Source organism: Bufo gargarizans, chromosome 7 (genome assembly GCF_014858855.1).
Source record: "Bufo gargarizans isolate SCDJY-AF-19 chromosome 7, ASM1485885v1, whole genome shotgun sequence".
In the NCBI taxonomy this organism is placed as follows: Eukaryota; Metazoa; Chordata; class Amphibia; order Anura; family Bufonidae; genus Bufo; species Bufo gargarizans.
In genome coordinates, this window is record NC_058086.1 from 126,607,994 (window position 1) to 126,622,981 (window position 14,988).

Here is a 14,988-nt window from a genome sequence, read left to right on the forward strand (position 1 = left end):
CGCTATTGGCAGAGGCAGACACAAAAATAAAAATGCCACACTGCTGAGCTCTGCAATAACGGCATTCTGGTGGTGGCAACACATGCGTTGATTGGCGTGCTGTCTGGCTGACCCCGGGTGCTGTCTGACTGTGCCACTAGCTCCTTGCGACAACCTCCCACTGCTTCCAACTCGTCTCCTCCTCCTCTCCGTCTCCCCATCTGAACTTTCCCCCTATTCTTCTTCTCTTCTAGCGGGCACCCACGTGACATCCACGGACACATCATCATCATCAACCGCTTCACTTTTATCTGACAACTCAGCAAAGGAAGCAGCAGCCGGTACAACATCATCATCATCACACCATACGTCCAAGTGTGTAATGCTACCTGAATGAGACATATCCCTGTTATCTACATCCTCTGCAATAATGGTTGTGCATCACTAATTTCTTCCAACTGATGTGTAAATAACTCCTCTGACAGATCAAGTGAAGCGGCTGAGGTGCTAGTGTTGGTGGTGGCGCAGGCGGGCGAGTGGTAATTTGAGAGGTGCCCGAAGCTAAACTGGAGGAGGCTGGTGCTTCAAGGTTCCGAGCGGAAGCCGTAGTCAATTAGTGGTAAAAAGGTTACAAGCTACAGTGACACCAGATATGAGTGGCACTGTGCACTGGCAGAAGTTGGCAGAGTAGACGCTGTAGGCCTGACACACACGCTTGCAGACAACTAACTGCTATTCAATCTATTACAGTCAAATTTCTGACTGCTCTTATTTCACAGTCAAATTTCTAGTTTTTTAAAATAAACACTACTGTTATATCAGATATGAGTTGCACTGGTGTGACACTGTGCCCTGGCAGGCCCTGAAACACACACGTGTGAAGGGCAGGCAACTGACTGCTATTATTTCACAGTCAAATTTTTTTTTTTTTCAAATGAACACTACTGTTATACCAGATATGAGTTGCACTGGTGTAACACTGTGCCCTGGCAAGGCCTGAAATGCACACGTGTAAAGGGCAGGCAACTGACTGCTCTTATTTCCCAGTCAAATTTCTAGTTTTCTTCAATGAACACTACTGTTACACCAGATATGAGTTGCACTGGTGTGACACTGTGCCCTGGCAGGCCCTGAAACACACGCGTGTGAAGGGCAGGCAACTGACTGCTATTATTTCACAGTCAAATTTAATTTTCTTTTTAAATGAACACTACTGTTACACCAGATATGAGTTGCATTGGTGTGACACTGTGCCCTGGCAGGCCCTGAAACGCACACGTGTGAAGGGCAGGCAACTGACTGCTATTATTTTTCACAGTCAAATTTAATTTTCTTTTTAAATGAACACTACTGTTACACCAGATATGAGTTGCACTGGTGTGACACTGTGCCCTGGCAGGCCCTGAAATACACACGTGTGAAGGGCAGGCAACTGACTGCTCTTATTGCACAGTCAGATTTCTAGTTTTATTAAATGTACACTACTGTTACACCAGATATGAGTTGCACTGGTGTGACACTGTGCCCTGGCAGGCCCTGAAACGCACACGTGTGAAGGGCAGGCAACTGACTGCTATTATTTCACAGTCAAATTTTTTTTTTTTTTTATGTACACTACTGTTACACCAGATATGAGTTGCACTGGTGTGACACTGTGCCCTGGCAGGCCCTGAAACGCACATGCGTTAAGGAAACAGACTGCTCTTATTTCACAGTCAAAAAAGTTTTGTTTTTTTTAAATGCAAGCTATTGTGACACCAGATATGAGTGGTGGCACTGGGCAAGTGGGCAAAGTATACTCTCTGAGCCTGAGACACACACGCTGGCAGGCAGGCAACTGCAATTAGATTACACAGAAAAAAAACAAAAAACAGACTGATGTTCTAGCTCTAAAAATGGCTTTTTGGGGTGCTGTCCTTACAGCAAAGATCAGATGAGTCTTTCAGGACTGTAGTGGACACTGAATACACTGGCCTAGCTATTGATTTCCCTATTAAATCAGCAGCAGCTACACTGTCCCTCCTCTCACTAAGAATGCAGCTTTCAAATGAATCTAAAATGGATGCTGTCCAGGAGGAGGGAGGGTCTGCTGCTGATTGGCTGGAATGTGTCTGCCGACTGTGATGTACAGGGTCAAAGTTTACTCAATGATGACGAATTGGGGCGGACCGACCATCGCATATGTTCGCCTGCCGCGGCAAACTCGAACAAGCTATGTATGGCGAACTATTTGGGACATCTCTATTAACAAGGAGTTACAATTTACCCTTGTACATTCAGACACTCAATTCTTTGACACCACTGTCAGATGCCAGGAGGGACAATTGCATACTTGTATATTTACCAAACCGACTGATAAGAATACCCTCCTGCATTTTGAGAGTGGTCATCCACGTAATATGGTGAAGCATCGTCCTTTCTCTCAATTCCTGAGGGCCAAAAGGATCGTCTCTAACCCTGATGTTCTGGATGACACGCTTGAGGTCATGGTTTAGAAGTTTAAACAAAGGGGTTATCCTCATAAGTTACTGCAGTCTCAAATTGATAAGGTCCAAGACATTGATAGACGAGATACATTGAAGAGAAAGGAGTCAAAGGGTTCCCACAATAGGATTCCTTTTATTACACGATATACCGAACACAGTCGTGAGATCAATCGTGTTATTAGGAAACATTGGGGCATTTTGGGAGGTTGTCTAAATCAAATTCCTGAATTCAGATCTCCCCCTCTATTCTCCTATCGAAGATCCAAGAACTTGCGGTATCAGCTGGTGAGAGCGGACATTGGTCCTGGATTAGTACAGAGTACATTGACACAGCAGAGCATGAGATGCTTCCCATGTCTCAGCTGTGTCAATTGTAAACACATCTGCAAGGGCAAGACTTTTATACATCCAGTGACGGATGTGAGGTACCCTATCTCTTTTTACCTCACATGTAATTCTAACTTTGTGATTTATGTATTAAGTTGCCCCTGCAGATTGTTATATGTGGGAGAGACATCTACTGATCTCAAAACCCGTTTAAACAATCACCGATCCACTAATAGGAAAAAACGCCAGGATCTACCCATTCCCAAACACTTTGTAGAGAAGAATCATTCTGAGAAACAACTAAAATGTTGGATTATTGAACATATTCACCTGCCTAGACATGGAGGTAATAGAATCTTGCTACTAAAAAAGAAGGAATTGTTTTGGATAAATACACTTAACACCTTGAGACCTAATGGTCTGAACATAGACTATAACTTAGGGGTATATTCGTAAGGGGTGGTTTGCCCCATAATGTCCATTTGTATTTTCTGTTCTGCTATAGTCCTGTAGTGGGTGATGGTTGTTAGACATAAGTGTTCATATAAGATCTTACTCATGATCTCATTCTCTCTCTTTTATAGAATTTTTGATAGAAGAAGAGGAACAATATGGAGAAGATGCTAGCATACTATATGGATAAACATTGTTATCCCATGCCAGTCCAGCATTATCTTGTTATGGTTTTATTGGTGCTTTGGCCCAGGTTGAGCTTCGACAGATATCTTTACAAGTAGTAGAATATATCCCATGGTTGTCAGGAGGCGTGTATGGGGCGGTGCTTGAAAGCACGATTGACACGGTAGTGCCCATCATTGGGATATTGAACCCCCTTGAACATTATTCATTTTTCACACTTTTTATTGTAATGATAATATTGATTAATTGCTCCACCCCCTAATCATGTATGTCTACTTATACCTTGTGTTACACTTATGTTTGATGCCTGAGAAAGGCTCTGTGTTTTGATCCGAAACGTCGCTTCACTGTGCCACTGTGGCCTAATAAACCACAACTTTTTCTACTGGAAGTGCTGTCCGTTTCCGTATATATATATACTTGCGGTATCAGGCCACAATTTCACAATTAGGGATTGACGGATATGCTTATGTATAATACAACTTGAGCAACCTAAAATGTGTAGCATCCAGCCACAATTACACCCCAATTAAACAATCCAGCATTAACCAATTGAATTGCATATAAAAAAAAAAAAAAAAAAATTCTGTAGGTTCAGACTACAGTTTCACCCCAATAACAGAATCAAGAATTATTGGAATTACTGAAATATCAAATAATGCAAACAACCTAAAATTAGTAGTACGGATCCCCCATTAGTGCAGCACGGTGGAAGAGGCTAGCTCCTTTTAGCCAGGCATTACACTGTTCAGTTGACCTCTGCTCTCTCCCTATAGTGTGGATACTGCATCCCTATTATATCCCTACACTATCAATAATCTTTCACTGAATTGTTCAATAGTTATTTTTTGTGAATAAAGGATTTCCTGATCACTGTCCCTAGTGCCTGTATTTCTCTCCCTGCACTAAGTTCACTGGAAAATGGAGACTGGGAAGGAGGAGACATTTTATAATGCTGTGACATCACAGGGGCTGGCTATCTGCTGACTGGCTATCTGCATGGCATTGTGGGTTATACCTCATTCCCGGGATTCATACTTCCTCTTTCTAACATGAGCAGCAGCCATTTTAGAAAAAAATCAGAATCATTACCATGAAGTGTGAGTAAATTCGACTTTTGTACTAATCAAATTTTTCTTGAAATTTGGATCAAATTCCACTTTGTCAACGTCCATTTGCTCATCTCTAGTGAATTTGAATATCCCATGGCCTCCAGATACTTCTTTAGGTTTTCATATTCCTCTGAAAAAACTTTTGGAGAGATTCCTTGGACAACTGAGTAAAGATGGCATGGTGTGGCTAGTAGCGTAGTATTTCCCATTTTTTGCGGTATAATGCTACTATAATTTCATTATTAACCACACTAATCTCAATATCCAAAAAACTCCCCCCTAAGTTGCCAATGAACTGTAAATTCATAGAGTCGTTATTTATATACTGCACAAAACAGTAAAAATCATAGGGTGATCCTCTGAAGATGATCAACAGGTCATCTACATACCATCCCATCCACTTAATGGAGGATTGTTGGCATTATACAGATAACGCTCCTCCCAGATGGCCATGTAAATATTGAGTGTAAGTTGTAAGTCCCTCCCACACCTGGTAATTAATGAGCTCCTGTGTATGTGAATGGCGGTTAGAAGCATACCTCGCTACCCCCATGCTAAATGTTTTATTTGATAGAATAAAGAAGTCTATTAATGATTCCCGTTGCAGTGCTGGATATTGTTTTCCACATTTCTTCCTGCCGCAGAAGTTTTCCGTGCACTAGAGAAATATATGTCTAAGGAGTTGTGAGCAGGACTGTATCTATTCTTTATTATTGAATAAAGATGTAAAAAAAAAAATATCTGACAGATTTTTATAGTTTTATTTTTTGCCTGGTGACACACAGATTTTACTAAAGCAAGTGACTTTTACCACATTACAATGAATACATTGAGAATTTTTTTATTTTTTTTAATAGAAGTCATTGCAGGAGTCTTCTTCCAGTTTTTTTGCAGACGGCAATGTTACATCCTGTGTGCATTTACTGTAATCACACTGAAGATTCTTCTGAAAAAATTAGAAAATACAATAAGTATTCTGTATGTAATGTTACAAAATAAATTATGAACATGAACTAAAGATATAGTGGCAGATTTCTGAAACTGGCAGAAAGAAAAACGGTCTATTTCCCCATAGTAACTGGTCACAGCATAGATTTAATTTCCTTTAGTTTCTTGAAAAATGAACAATGTGCTGGGATTGATTGCTATGAGCAACAAAGAGTTCTTCTTCTGGACGGTTTAGTAAATCTGCAACACAGTTTAAAGAGTAAGTAAACTGTTGTATACATTATTGTAAACCTGTCCCTAATGCCCTAATAACACTTTATGTAATATAGTCTATTAATGTATTTTTACTACACGTTTCGCCGTGCGCTTTAAATCTACTTCTCTGGACACCGCTGACTTCTCAGCGGTGTACAGAGTACACATTTTATCAATGGGGCCATAGCACAGTGAGTACGGGCAGGAGCACATTTTGTTGGAGGGTTACTAAATGCTGGCATAGCACATGGGTACCCTGCAACCATGTGCTATACCAGGATTAGCTGAGGGGAGTGTGCTCCTGCCTGTGCCTGTGTCGCTAAGCTAAGAACTGACTGAGCCCGGTCATCTCAGCTAATCCTGGCATAGCACGTGGTTACAGGGTATCCATGTGCTATGCCAGCATTAAGTAAACCTCCAGGGGGCACGGGCAGGAGTGCTGCGGCCCCATTGATAAAAATGTCAACTCCGTACACAGCTGAGAAGTCAGCGTTATACAGAGAAGTCGATTTTAAGCGCACAGCAAAACATACGGTTTAGGTAGTGATAGAAATGTGGACTACATTCTTTGATTCAGCTAAGAAAGCTCCAACTCTCAGACAATATCTTATCTTCTCCAGAGCACAAAGGTTCCGTCCTACCCAAGAGAGCACACCTCCTTGCTACGTCATATGTGCTTTTTCTGCCGTTAGAGAACTCCATTACAAGATGACGCTTACAGCTAGATATTTACATAGTCCACATACCACAGTTAGTAAAACGATGCACAATGGGCAGATACCAAGTGTTATCTCTTCTCTTATTTCATATTTCAGCCAATGTAACAATGCAACATGCCTCAGGGGGAATGCCTCTCTGATATCTATATAAACTGCTGTACTTCCTGTAATAAACAAGAATTTGCTTTGACCCCAGTGTTTGTGTCATAGTTATTTTCTTCCGTGCACGTAAAACCCTTGGGTTACTATTAATTTGGAGCAGCAGAGTAAACGTAATCAGCCCCAATTGAGGGCATCTTTATCAATAGGGAAAAGTGTAATAAAAGATAAATAAATAAATAAACTATATTACAAAAAGTGTTATTAGGGTATTAGTGAGAGTTTAACAAAAGTTAAATACATATTAAATAAACCTTAATAATATATGCTAAAACACTGAAGATGACTAGAAATAAGTGAAGTATTTGAAAATCCAATTCGGCTGCTTCGCCAAATCTTACAAAAAATATTGTTTCGTGACAAATTACTTTGTCACAAAGTACATTTCTTTTTAAGTAGTGGGTGCAATGACAGGGAGTCATTGTACCCCTCAGATGCCGCTCTCATACAGGACTGTAGCATCTGATACATAACACAGTGTAAAATTAAACATCCCCGCTATCTTGATCGAAGAGCTTGTGTGAAATCTCGTGCAGCTCGAAATTACTTTATCACACCAGCTGGTGTGGTGACGTCATCTGTCACCGCTCACGGGATCTTCAAAATCTTCAAGCATGATGATGGTGGCACAATTGCACTATTTCAGGTTAAATCGATTTACTACCATGAAGTACAAATAAATTTGGCTCACGGCCAGTGGCGTACCGCCCATAGAGGCAGACCACGCCACTGCTATGGGGCCCGCGGCACTGGGGGGCCCGTAGCGCAGATAAGGCCCCGCCCACTGATGATCAGCAGCCGGCTATGCGGCTGCTTTTCTCCCCAGGGCCCCCCCCCCATGTTTAGCTGAATCGCCTCCCAGAGGCGCGGCTAAGTCCTAGACACCCGCCCCCCTCCTCAGCGCTGCGCTCTGAAACACCCGATCCTCCTCTCGTCGGCGTCCCAAATCCCGCGCAGGCGCAGTGCCGGCGATTGCCTGCGCCTGCGCTCTGATAATACGGCTGAGGGCAACAGCTTCAACATCGTCACTGGGCATGCGCCGAGCCCAGTGACGATGTTGAAGCTGTTGCCCTCAGCCGTATTATCAGAGCGCAGGCGCAGGCAATCGCCGGCACTGCGCCTGCGCGGGATTTGGGACGCCGACGAGAGGAGGATCGGGTGTTTCAGAGCGCAGCGCTGAGGAGGGGGGCGGGTGTCTAGGTCTTAGCCGCGCCTCTGGGAGGCGATTCAGCTAAATGATGGAGGCGTTAGAGTTTTCATATTTAGGCGGGCACGGCACTAATCAGAGGGGCACCGTGGAGAAAGAAAACCGCCCCTCTGGGCTCCAGTCCGGCTTACAGCAAGAATCGATTTTTAGAAGAAAGGACAATACTGACATGGAAAAGAAGAACACAGATGGAAAAAAGGTACTTTATTAAACATGGATCCATGAGTACCTTTTTTCCATCTGTCTTGTTCCTTTGATTGTGAGTCTTGTCATTTCTTCAAAAAATCGATTCTTATGATATGTAAATGACGCTGTAAGGAGCCCAGAGGGGCGTTATTCTTTCTCCACGGTGCCCAGGAACGCCCCTCTGAAGTGCCGTGCCCGGCTAAATTTGAAAACTAATAACGCCTCCAAGTTCATCTAAATCGCCTCCCAAATCCGATCCTCCTCTCGCTGGCATCCCAAATCCCGCGCAGGCGCAGTGCCGGCGATTGCCTGCGCTATGATAAGATGACTGACGGCACTGCGCCTGCGCGGGATTTGGGATGCCGGCGAGAGGAGGATCGGGGTGTTTGCCGCAGAGCGGCACTTAGCCGTGCCTCTGGGAGGCGATTTAGATGAACTTGGAGGCGTTATTAGTTTTCAAACTTAGCCGGGCACGGCACTTCAGAGGGGCGTTCCTGGGCACCGTGGAGAAAGAATAACGCCCCTCTGGGCTCCTTACAGCTTCATTTACATATCATAAGAATCGATTTTTTTGAAGAAATGACAAGACTCACAATCAAAAGAACAAGACAGATGGAAAACAGGTACTCTGTTAAACATGGATTCATGAAAAAAAAATTGGGGGTAAATTGCTAGTGACAGATTCCCTTTAAGGCTACTTTCACACTTGCGTTCAGAGCGGATCCGTCTGGTGTCTGCACAGACGGATCCGCACCTATAATGCAAACGCTTAGATCCGTTCAGAACGGATCCGTTTGCATTAACATGAACAAAAAAAAAAAACAACATTTTTTTTTTTGTTCGTGATAATGCAAACGGATCCGTTTTGACTTTACATTGAAAGTCAATGGGGGACGGATCCGTTTGAAAATTGAGCCATATTGTGTCAACTTCAAACGGATCCGTCCCCATTGACTTACATTGTAAGTCTGGACGGATCCGTTTGCCTCCGCACGGCCAGGCTGCAAGCAGCGTTCAAGTGTCCGCCTGCTGAGCGGAGGACAGACGGAGCCATACTGATGCATTCTGAGCGGATCCGCATCCACTCAGAATGCATTAGGGCTGGACGGATCCGTTCGGTGCCGCTTGTGAGAGCCTTCAAACGGAGCTCACAAGCGGACACCCGAACGCTAGTGTGAAAGTAGCCTAACATGGCACCCCAAATAAGGAGACCTGCAGGCTGCAGCAGATATCCCATGTGACAGGTCACCCCCAGGAAACCCCTAACAGTTTCTGTAGGTCATGTATAAATTTATTTAATGGGGGTGTGGCATGGGAGGAGCAAAGTCAGGAAGTGGGAGGGGCCATGGTGGGTAGTGGGCGGGGTTAAGGGGCCCAATTCAGATTTTTGCTATGGGGCCCAGTGATTCCTATGTACGCCTCTGCTCACGGCAAATCGTATTTACCCTGAAATTCGTATTGAAGTCCACTTTGTAGCACCTCTCTCTGCCTAGCACATGGGTTCACTAGCCTCACTTGGTACACATTGCTCCTCCTACCATGCTCTCCTCTTTAATACATGAGTTCATCCTACCCAGGGGTGGGATTAGAATTTTTAGCAGGTTCCCTTCTCAACTGCGGACACGCGACGTCACAAAACATGTTTACATATACATATACCATATATATGCTACACACATAAACATATATACACTACACACACATACCACCCAACTTTTAATTAACCTAAGGAACTAAACTATGAAATGAAAGCGCTCATCTCCAGCTGCTGCCACCAGAGCACCGGATCAGGATTCACTCGGTAACAATTCTCCAATCCTGCCTTAATGTTAACAACCGGATCTGGAGCACCCGAGGGAGTCGGCTGAATCCCATGCCTGTCCCTACCTGATACCTTCCGACATCCCATGTTCTGTCCCACCATTGCCCTGGGCATTGGTCCACAGCTCCCCATTCCCCTATACATCAAGGGAAGCTTTCCTTTGCCACTTAGTGTCAGGGCATCATTGATATGGCAATAACGAGGCCCTGCTACTACTGTTGGCTAGGGAGCTACAATGCTCTTCCACATTCAAAGTGACTGCTTTCCAAGCTGTGGTGCCAACAAAAGCAGAGAAACAAACTTAGGGACTCAGAAGGATGGAGGAAGAAAGCAGACCAGAGGAAGGTAGATGGGGCAGGAGAAAGAAAAGGGGCACAGAAGAAAAATGTATTCACACTGAATCTGCATCAGCCACCCCCCCCCCCCCCGCTTCATGCTAATAATTCAATATTTTCCCAAAATGGAGGCGACATGTGTTACAAAGTGAAAATAAGAAGCCCAGGAACAAGAGATCACCCATTATGCAGTTCAGCCAGCCAATCAGCAGCTAGCCAGACCCTATAAGATCCTGCCCGATCTCCGCCATTTTTCTGTGAACTAAGTGAAGGGAGGGATGTGACGGGCGCTAGGGACCGTGATAAAGAAAGCCTTTAATTGTAAAATATTGGATAGGGAGACGGCGTGTGGACAGTGTTGAGAGATCATAGGGAGACTTTTTACACACTATAGGGAGAGCATAGCGAAAGCATAGTGAGAGTGCAGGGACTAATTGAACAGTGTCCCCCTTGGTTAATAGATCAGCAATTCTATTACACCTTGATTCTCCAATTGGTGCTAATGGTCTAAATGGTGTCAAATACTACTGCTATAGGGGTATCCACTTTGTGTTATGGATAAGAAATTCCCAAATGCATTGATTCTGTAATTGGGGTGAAAAAACGCTCTAATTCATAGGCGTGCGCACGGGGTGTGCCGGGTGTGCCTGGGCACATCCTAATCAAGCCGACTTGAGGTTTACAATGTGCGCTGAGCCGCCGATTTCACTGTTCATTAGCGCACTGAGCGCTGTGAACGGCACTGCAGGCAGCAGAGCAATACAGCTGATGCCTGAATTCTCCAATAACAGAGCTCTGTACATTACAGAGCTCTGTTATAAGGGAGGAGGCTGCTGATTGGCCAGTATCAGCTGGCTGCCCTGCCATTGGCTGATTCTCTCACACCCCCTTCTCTCGGGAGCTGAACACAGCAGCAGCAGTAGCTTCCTTTTCAGTTATGAAAACAGGAAGCGCGCCACCCCTGCTGCTGAAGTGCCAGGGACAGCATAGGAATGGAGCCATCACCATGTGCCCAGGTGATGTGACAAGGTGAAGTGTCCTGCGGGCTTCTATCTACTGCTGGGTGGGAGCTCAATGTGGAGCTTTATGAATGGAAAAACTAATAGTGCTTCTGACCCTTATGTTAAAACATAACTTTCATTTGATTGCCTAAAGGAAAAAAATAATTAAAAAAACCTGCTGTTTCTCTAGATGACCTTAAAGTAGTGGCAATAGAGTCTCAAGGGTCTATAAAAACAGCTACAGACCTTTGAGACTCTATTAACACTACTATTAACATAAGGTCATCTAGAGAAAAAGCAGGGTTTTTTTAATTCTTTATTTTTCCTTTAGTTGTTTAGGTGTTAGAGCAATTTAATGAAAGTTATGTTTTAACATAAGGGTCAGAAACAGAGTTTTGTTTAGCCTCTTGGTTATTAGTTTTTCTATGTAAGATATGTATATTGTACGGGATGGTGCAGGTGTTATACTGTATTATATGGGATGGCGCAGTGGTTTGTATGCTCTTTGATGTGACAATTATCCTAGGTTTTCCTAGCACCCACCTTTGATAGCGCTGTACCCAGCTCTGAGCCAATCCCGCTCAGCAGCTGCCAAGGTTTAGAGGGAACACTGGTTCTGTCAACCCTGTGCTGCACTGCTTAGTACCAGAGGGCCAGGAAGCGCTGAAAGCGCTATACTCCCCTCTTCCTGGTCCTCATGTGCTCCACTGTGAAGGCTGCGCAAAGTGTGAGGCCACGCTGTGACCTCACTCTGTGCACGCCCACACAGCAGAGTGCAGCGTCTGGAGCAGGAAAGGTGTTTTTTTTTAATTTTATATGGGGGCACTAGGGGCTGATATGAGGCACTGGGGCTCTTATCTGAGGTCTGATTGGAGATAATTTAAATTGGGGTCTGATCTGAGGTCTTATTGGGGTCTTATTGACATTGGGAGTCTGATTGGTGGTCTGACCTGAGGTGTAATGATTTTTTTTGCGTCTTATGGGCAGGAGCGTCTTATAGGGCGAAAAATACGGTAAGTTTAAAAATGATTTCTTCTCCCTTCATTATATTAATAGTGAAAGTCTGTATGTATGTATACAGAGTGTATTTGTGTAGATATATGTGTGTGTATATAATATATATATATATATATATACATACACACGTGCGCGTGCTGCGTCTGTGTTTGTGCTTTAGGGTGCACACCCTAATGCAATAGGCTGCGCACGCCTATGCTCTAATTCTACTGCTTTTGGGGTGTCCACATTGTATTATAGATAATATATTCTATAACACCTTGATTCTGTAATTGGGTTGAAAAGGGGCTACATTTTTTCAGTTAATTGGTTTTACACCTTGTTTTATAAATAAGTAATTCTATTAGTCCTTGATTCAGTAATTGAGGTTAAAAAGTCGTCTAACACTACTGCTATTGGGTTGTCCACATTGTTTTATACATAAGTAATTCTATAATGTCGTGATTCTGAAATTGGGGTGAAATAGCAGTTATTTAGTTTTACACCTTGCGTTATAGATAAGAAATTCAATTAGGCCTTGAGTATATAATTAGGGTGAAACAGAGGTCTAATACTACTGCTATTGGGTTGTCCCTATTGATTTGTATGCACAGTAGGTCATTTTATAACGCCTTGATTCTGTAATTGGGGTGAAATAGCACTCTATTTTTTCAGTTATTTGGTTTTACATCTTGTTTTATAGATGAGTAATTTCACTCGGCCTTAATTCTGTAATTGAGCCAGCAGGGTGCAAACGTGGCAGTGTGTCAGCAGGGTGGCAGCAGTGTGAGATATGGAGCCAAACGTGCCCTGGGTAGACCATCTCCTACTCAGGAGCCTACCTGTCTGGAAACAACAAGCGGGACATGGCTCCATAGAGGCCAGTGTGGGAATTTTTCATCAAGTCGCCAAAGGACTTCAGTGTGGCTGTATGTAGAATCTGTGGGTAAAAGCATTGGGGGGCGTGGCCTGGCCAGCAATGTAGGGGGATGCGCATACCGGAGCTCCTGAGCAGTACCTGCTAAAATCCTTTGCCATCCTGCGGCTGCTGTCTTTTGCTCTACCGAGAAGTGGTGGAGAAGTGCGGGCAGCCTCCCTGAGTCCACATTCGGGCATGACCCACACAACAAAGAAGGAAAGGGAGGGGACCAACACCGGCAAAACAAAATGGCGCAGCTGCCTCGTCCAGGGCAGCGGAAGTGGTGGCTCGCCTGGAGGAACTCACCAATGTTCCCACTGCAGAGGAAGGCCCTGAGGATGTGGAGAAAATAATGAGGAGGACAGATGGGCGGGAGGTGAGCTCTCCCACTGACAACACCGTGCGGGAGGTCGCCAAGCAAGATGGTGGATCCTGCATGGTAAACGTGGGAGCAGGTGAAGGGGGGGGTCTCTGATGTGCCTGCTACACAATCTACACTCCAATTGAAGCTTCCCCTCCCTGAGCTGGCACACGAACCAGAACCCACCACCAAAGACATATTCATGGCAGTACAACAATGCAGCTCTGCCTTAATGACCCTTAATACATCTATAGGGTCCCTGCAAGAAAGTGTCTCTCTTATCAGACAAGACATAAGAAAAGTCAATGAAAGAGTTGCTGGAGTAGAAGAAAGGGTGAGCCTTTTGGAAGCTCAAGTACCCCCTGTGAAGCGTGACTTGGCCAAAGTAATACACAACATTATTCTTCTCATAAACAAAACCGAAGATTTGGAGAACAGATCATGCCGCAACAACCTTCGTTTGGTGGGAGTGCCAGAGAAGGCAGAAAGGCTTATTGCTCCTCAGTTCTTTGTGGAATGGTTCAGAGCTAAATTTGGACAAGATTCTCTATCTCCACTATTTGCAATAGAAAGAGTGCACAGGGTGCCGTTCTGCCCACCACCGCCTGGGAGATGCCACAAAACGTCAAGCAGTCTATATGGCTGTACAGAAATATCAACCAGCCATAATATGTCTCACACATGCTAGGGAGGTTAGTGTTTTAGTTAACAGGGCTATTCCTTTTGAATGTTACTCTAATGACATTGATCCTGATGGCCGATATGTCTGCCTACACTGTTCTATATATATGATACACTTTTTTCTGATTGCCATATACACTCACCTAAAAAATTATTAGGAACACCCGTTCTATTTCTCATTAATGCGATTATCTAGTCAACCAATCACATGGCAGTTGCTTAAATGCATGTAGGGTTGTGGTCCTGGTCAAGACAATCTGATGTACTCCAAACTGAATGTCAGAATGGGAAAGAAAGGTGATTTAAAGAGGACCTTTCACCTGGAAAGACAATGTGAACTAAGTATACAGACATTTAGAGCGGCGCCCGGGGATCTCACTGCACTTACTATTATCCCCAGGCACCGCTCCGTTGTCCCGTTATGCCCTCTGGTATCTTCGCTCTGTAAATTATAGTAGGTGGTGTCTGCCCTTGTCCTGTGGGCGTCTCCTTCTCCTAGGCTGCGGCGCTGGCCAATTGCAGCGCAGAGCTCACAGCCTGGGAGGTTTTTTCTCCCAGGTGTGAGCTCTGCGCTGCGATAGGAGAAGGAGACACCCACAGGACAACGGCAGACACCGCCTACTATAACTTACAGAGCAAAGATACCAGAGGGCATAACGGGAGAACGGAGCGGCGCCCCGGCGATATTAGTAAGTGCAGTGAGATCCTCAGGCGCCGCTCTACATGTCAGCATACTTAGTTCACATTGTTTTTCCAGGTGAAAGGTCCTCTTTAAGCAATTTTGAGCGTGGCATGGTTGTTGGTGCCAGACGGGCCAGTCTGAGTATTTCACAATCTGCTTAGTTACTGCGATTTT

The 14,988-nt window shown here is 44.4% G+C and overlaps 1 protein-coding gene across 1 annotated transcript in view; it reads right to left on the bottom strand.

The window, feature by feature from the left end:
* Positions 1–5,290: 5,290 nt before the first annotated feature.
* The window catches only part of LOC122943121 (complement factor H-related protein 5-like), a 379,577-nt gene continuing 369,879 nt past the window's right edge, over positions 5,291–14,988 (bottom strand). The window contains exon 12 of the mRNA XM_044300588.1: positions 5,291–5,489. Coding sequence (XP_044156523.1) covers positions 5,473–5,489 — 17 coding nt within the window. The 3' untranslated portion in view covers positions 5,291–5,472. The remainder of the gene's footprint in view (positions 5,490–14,988) is intronic.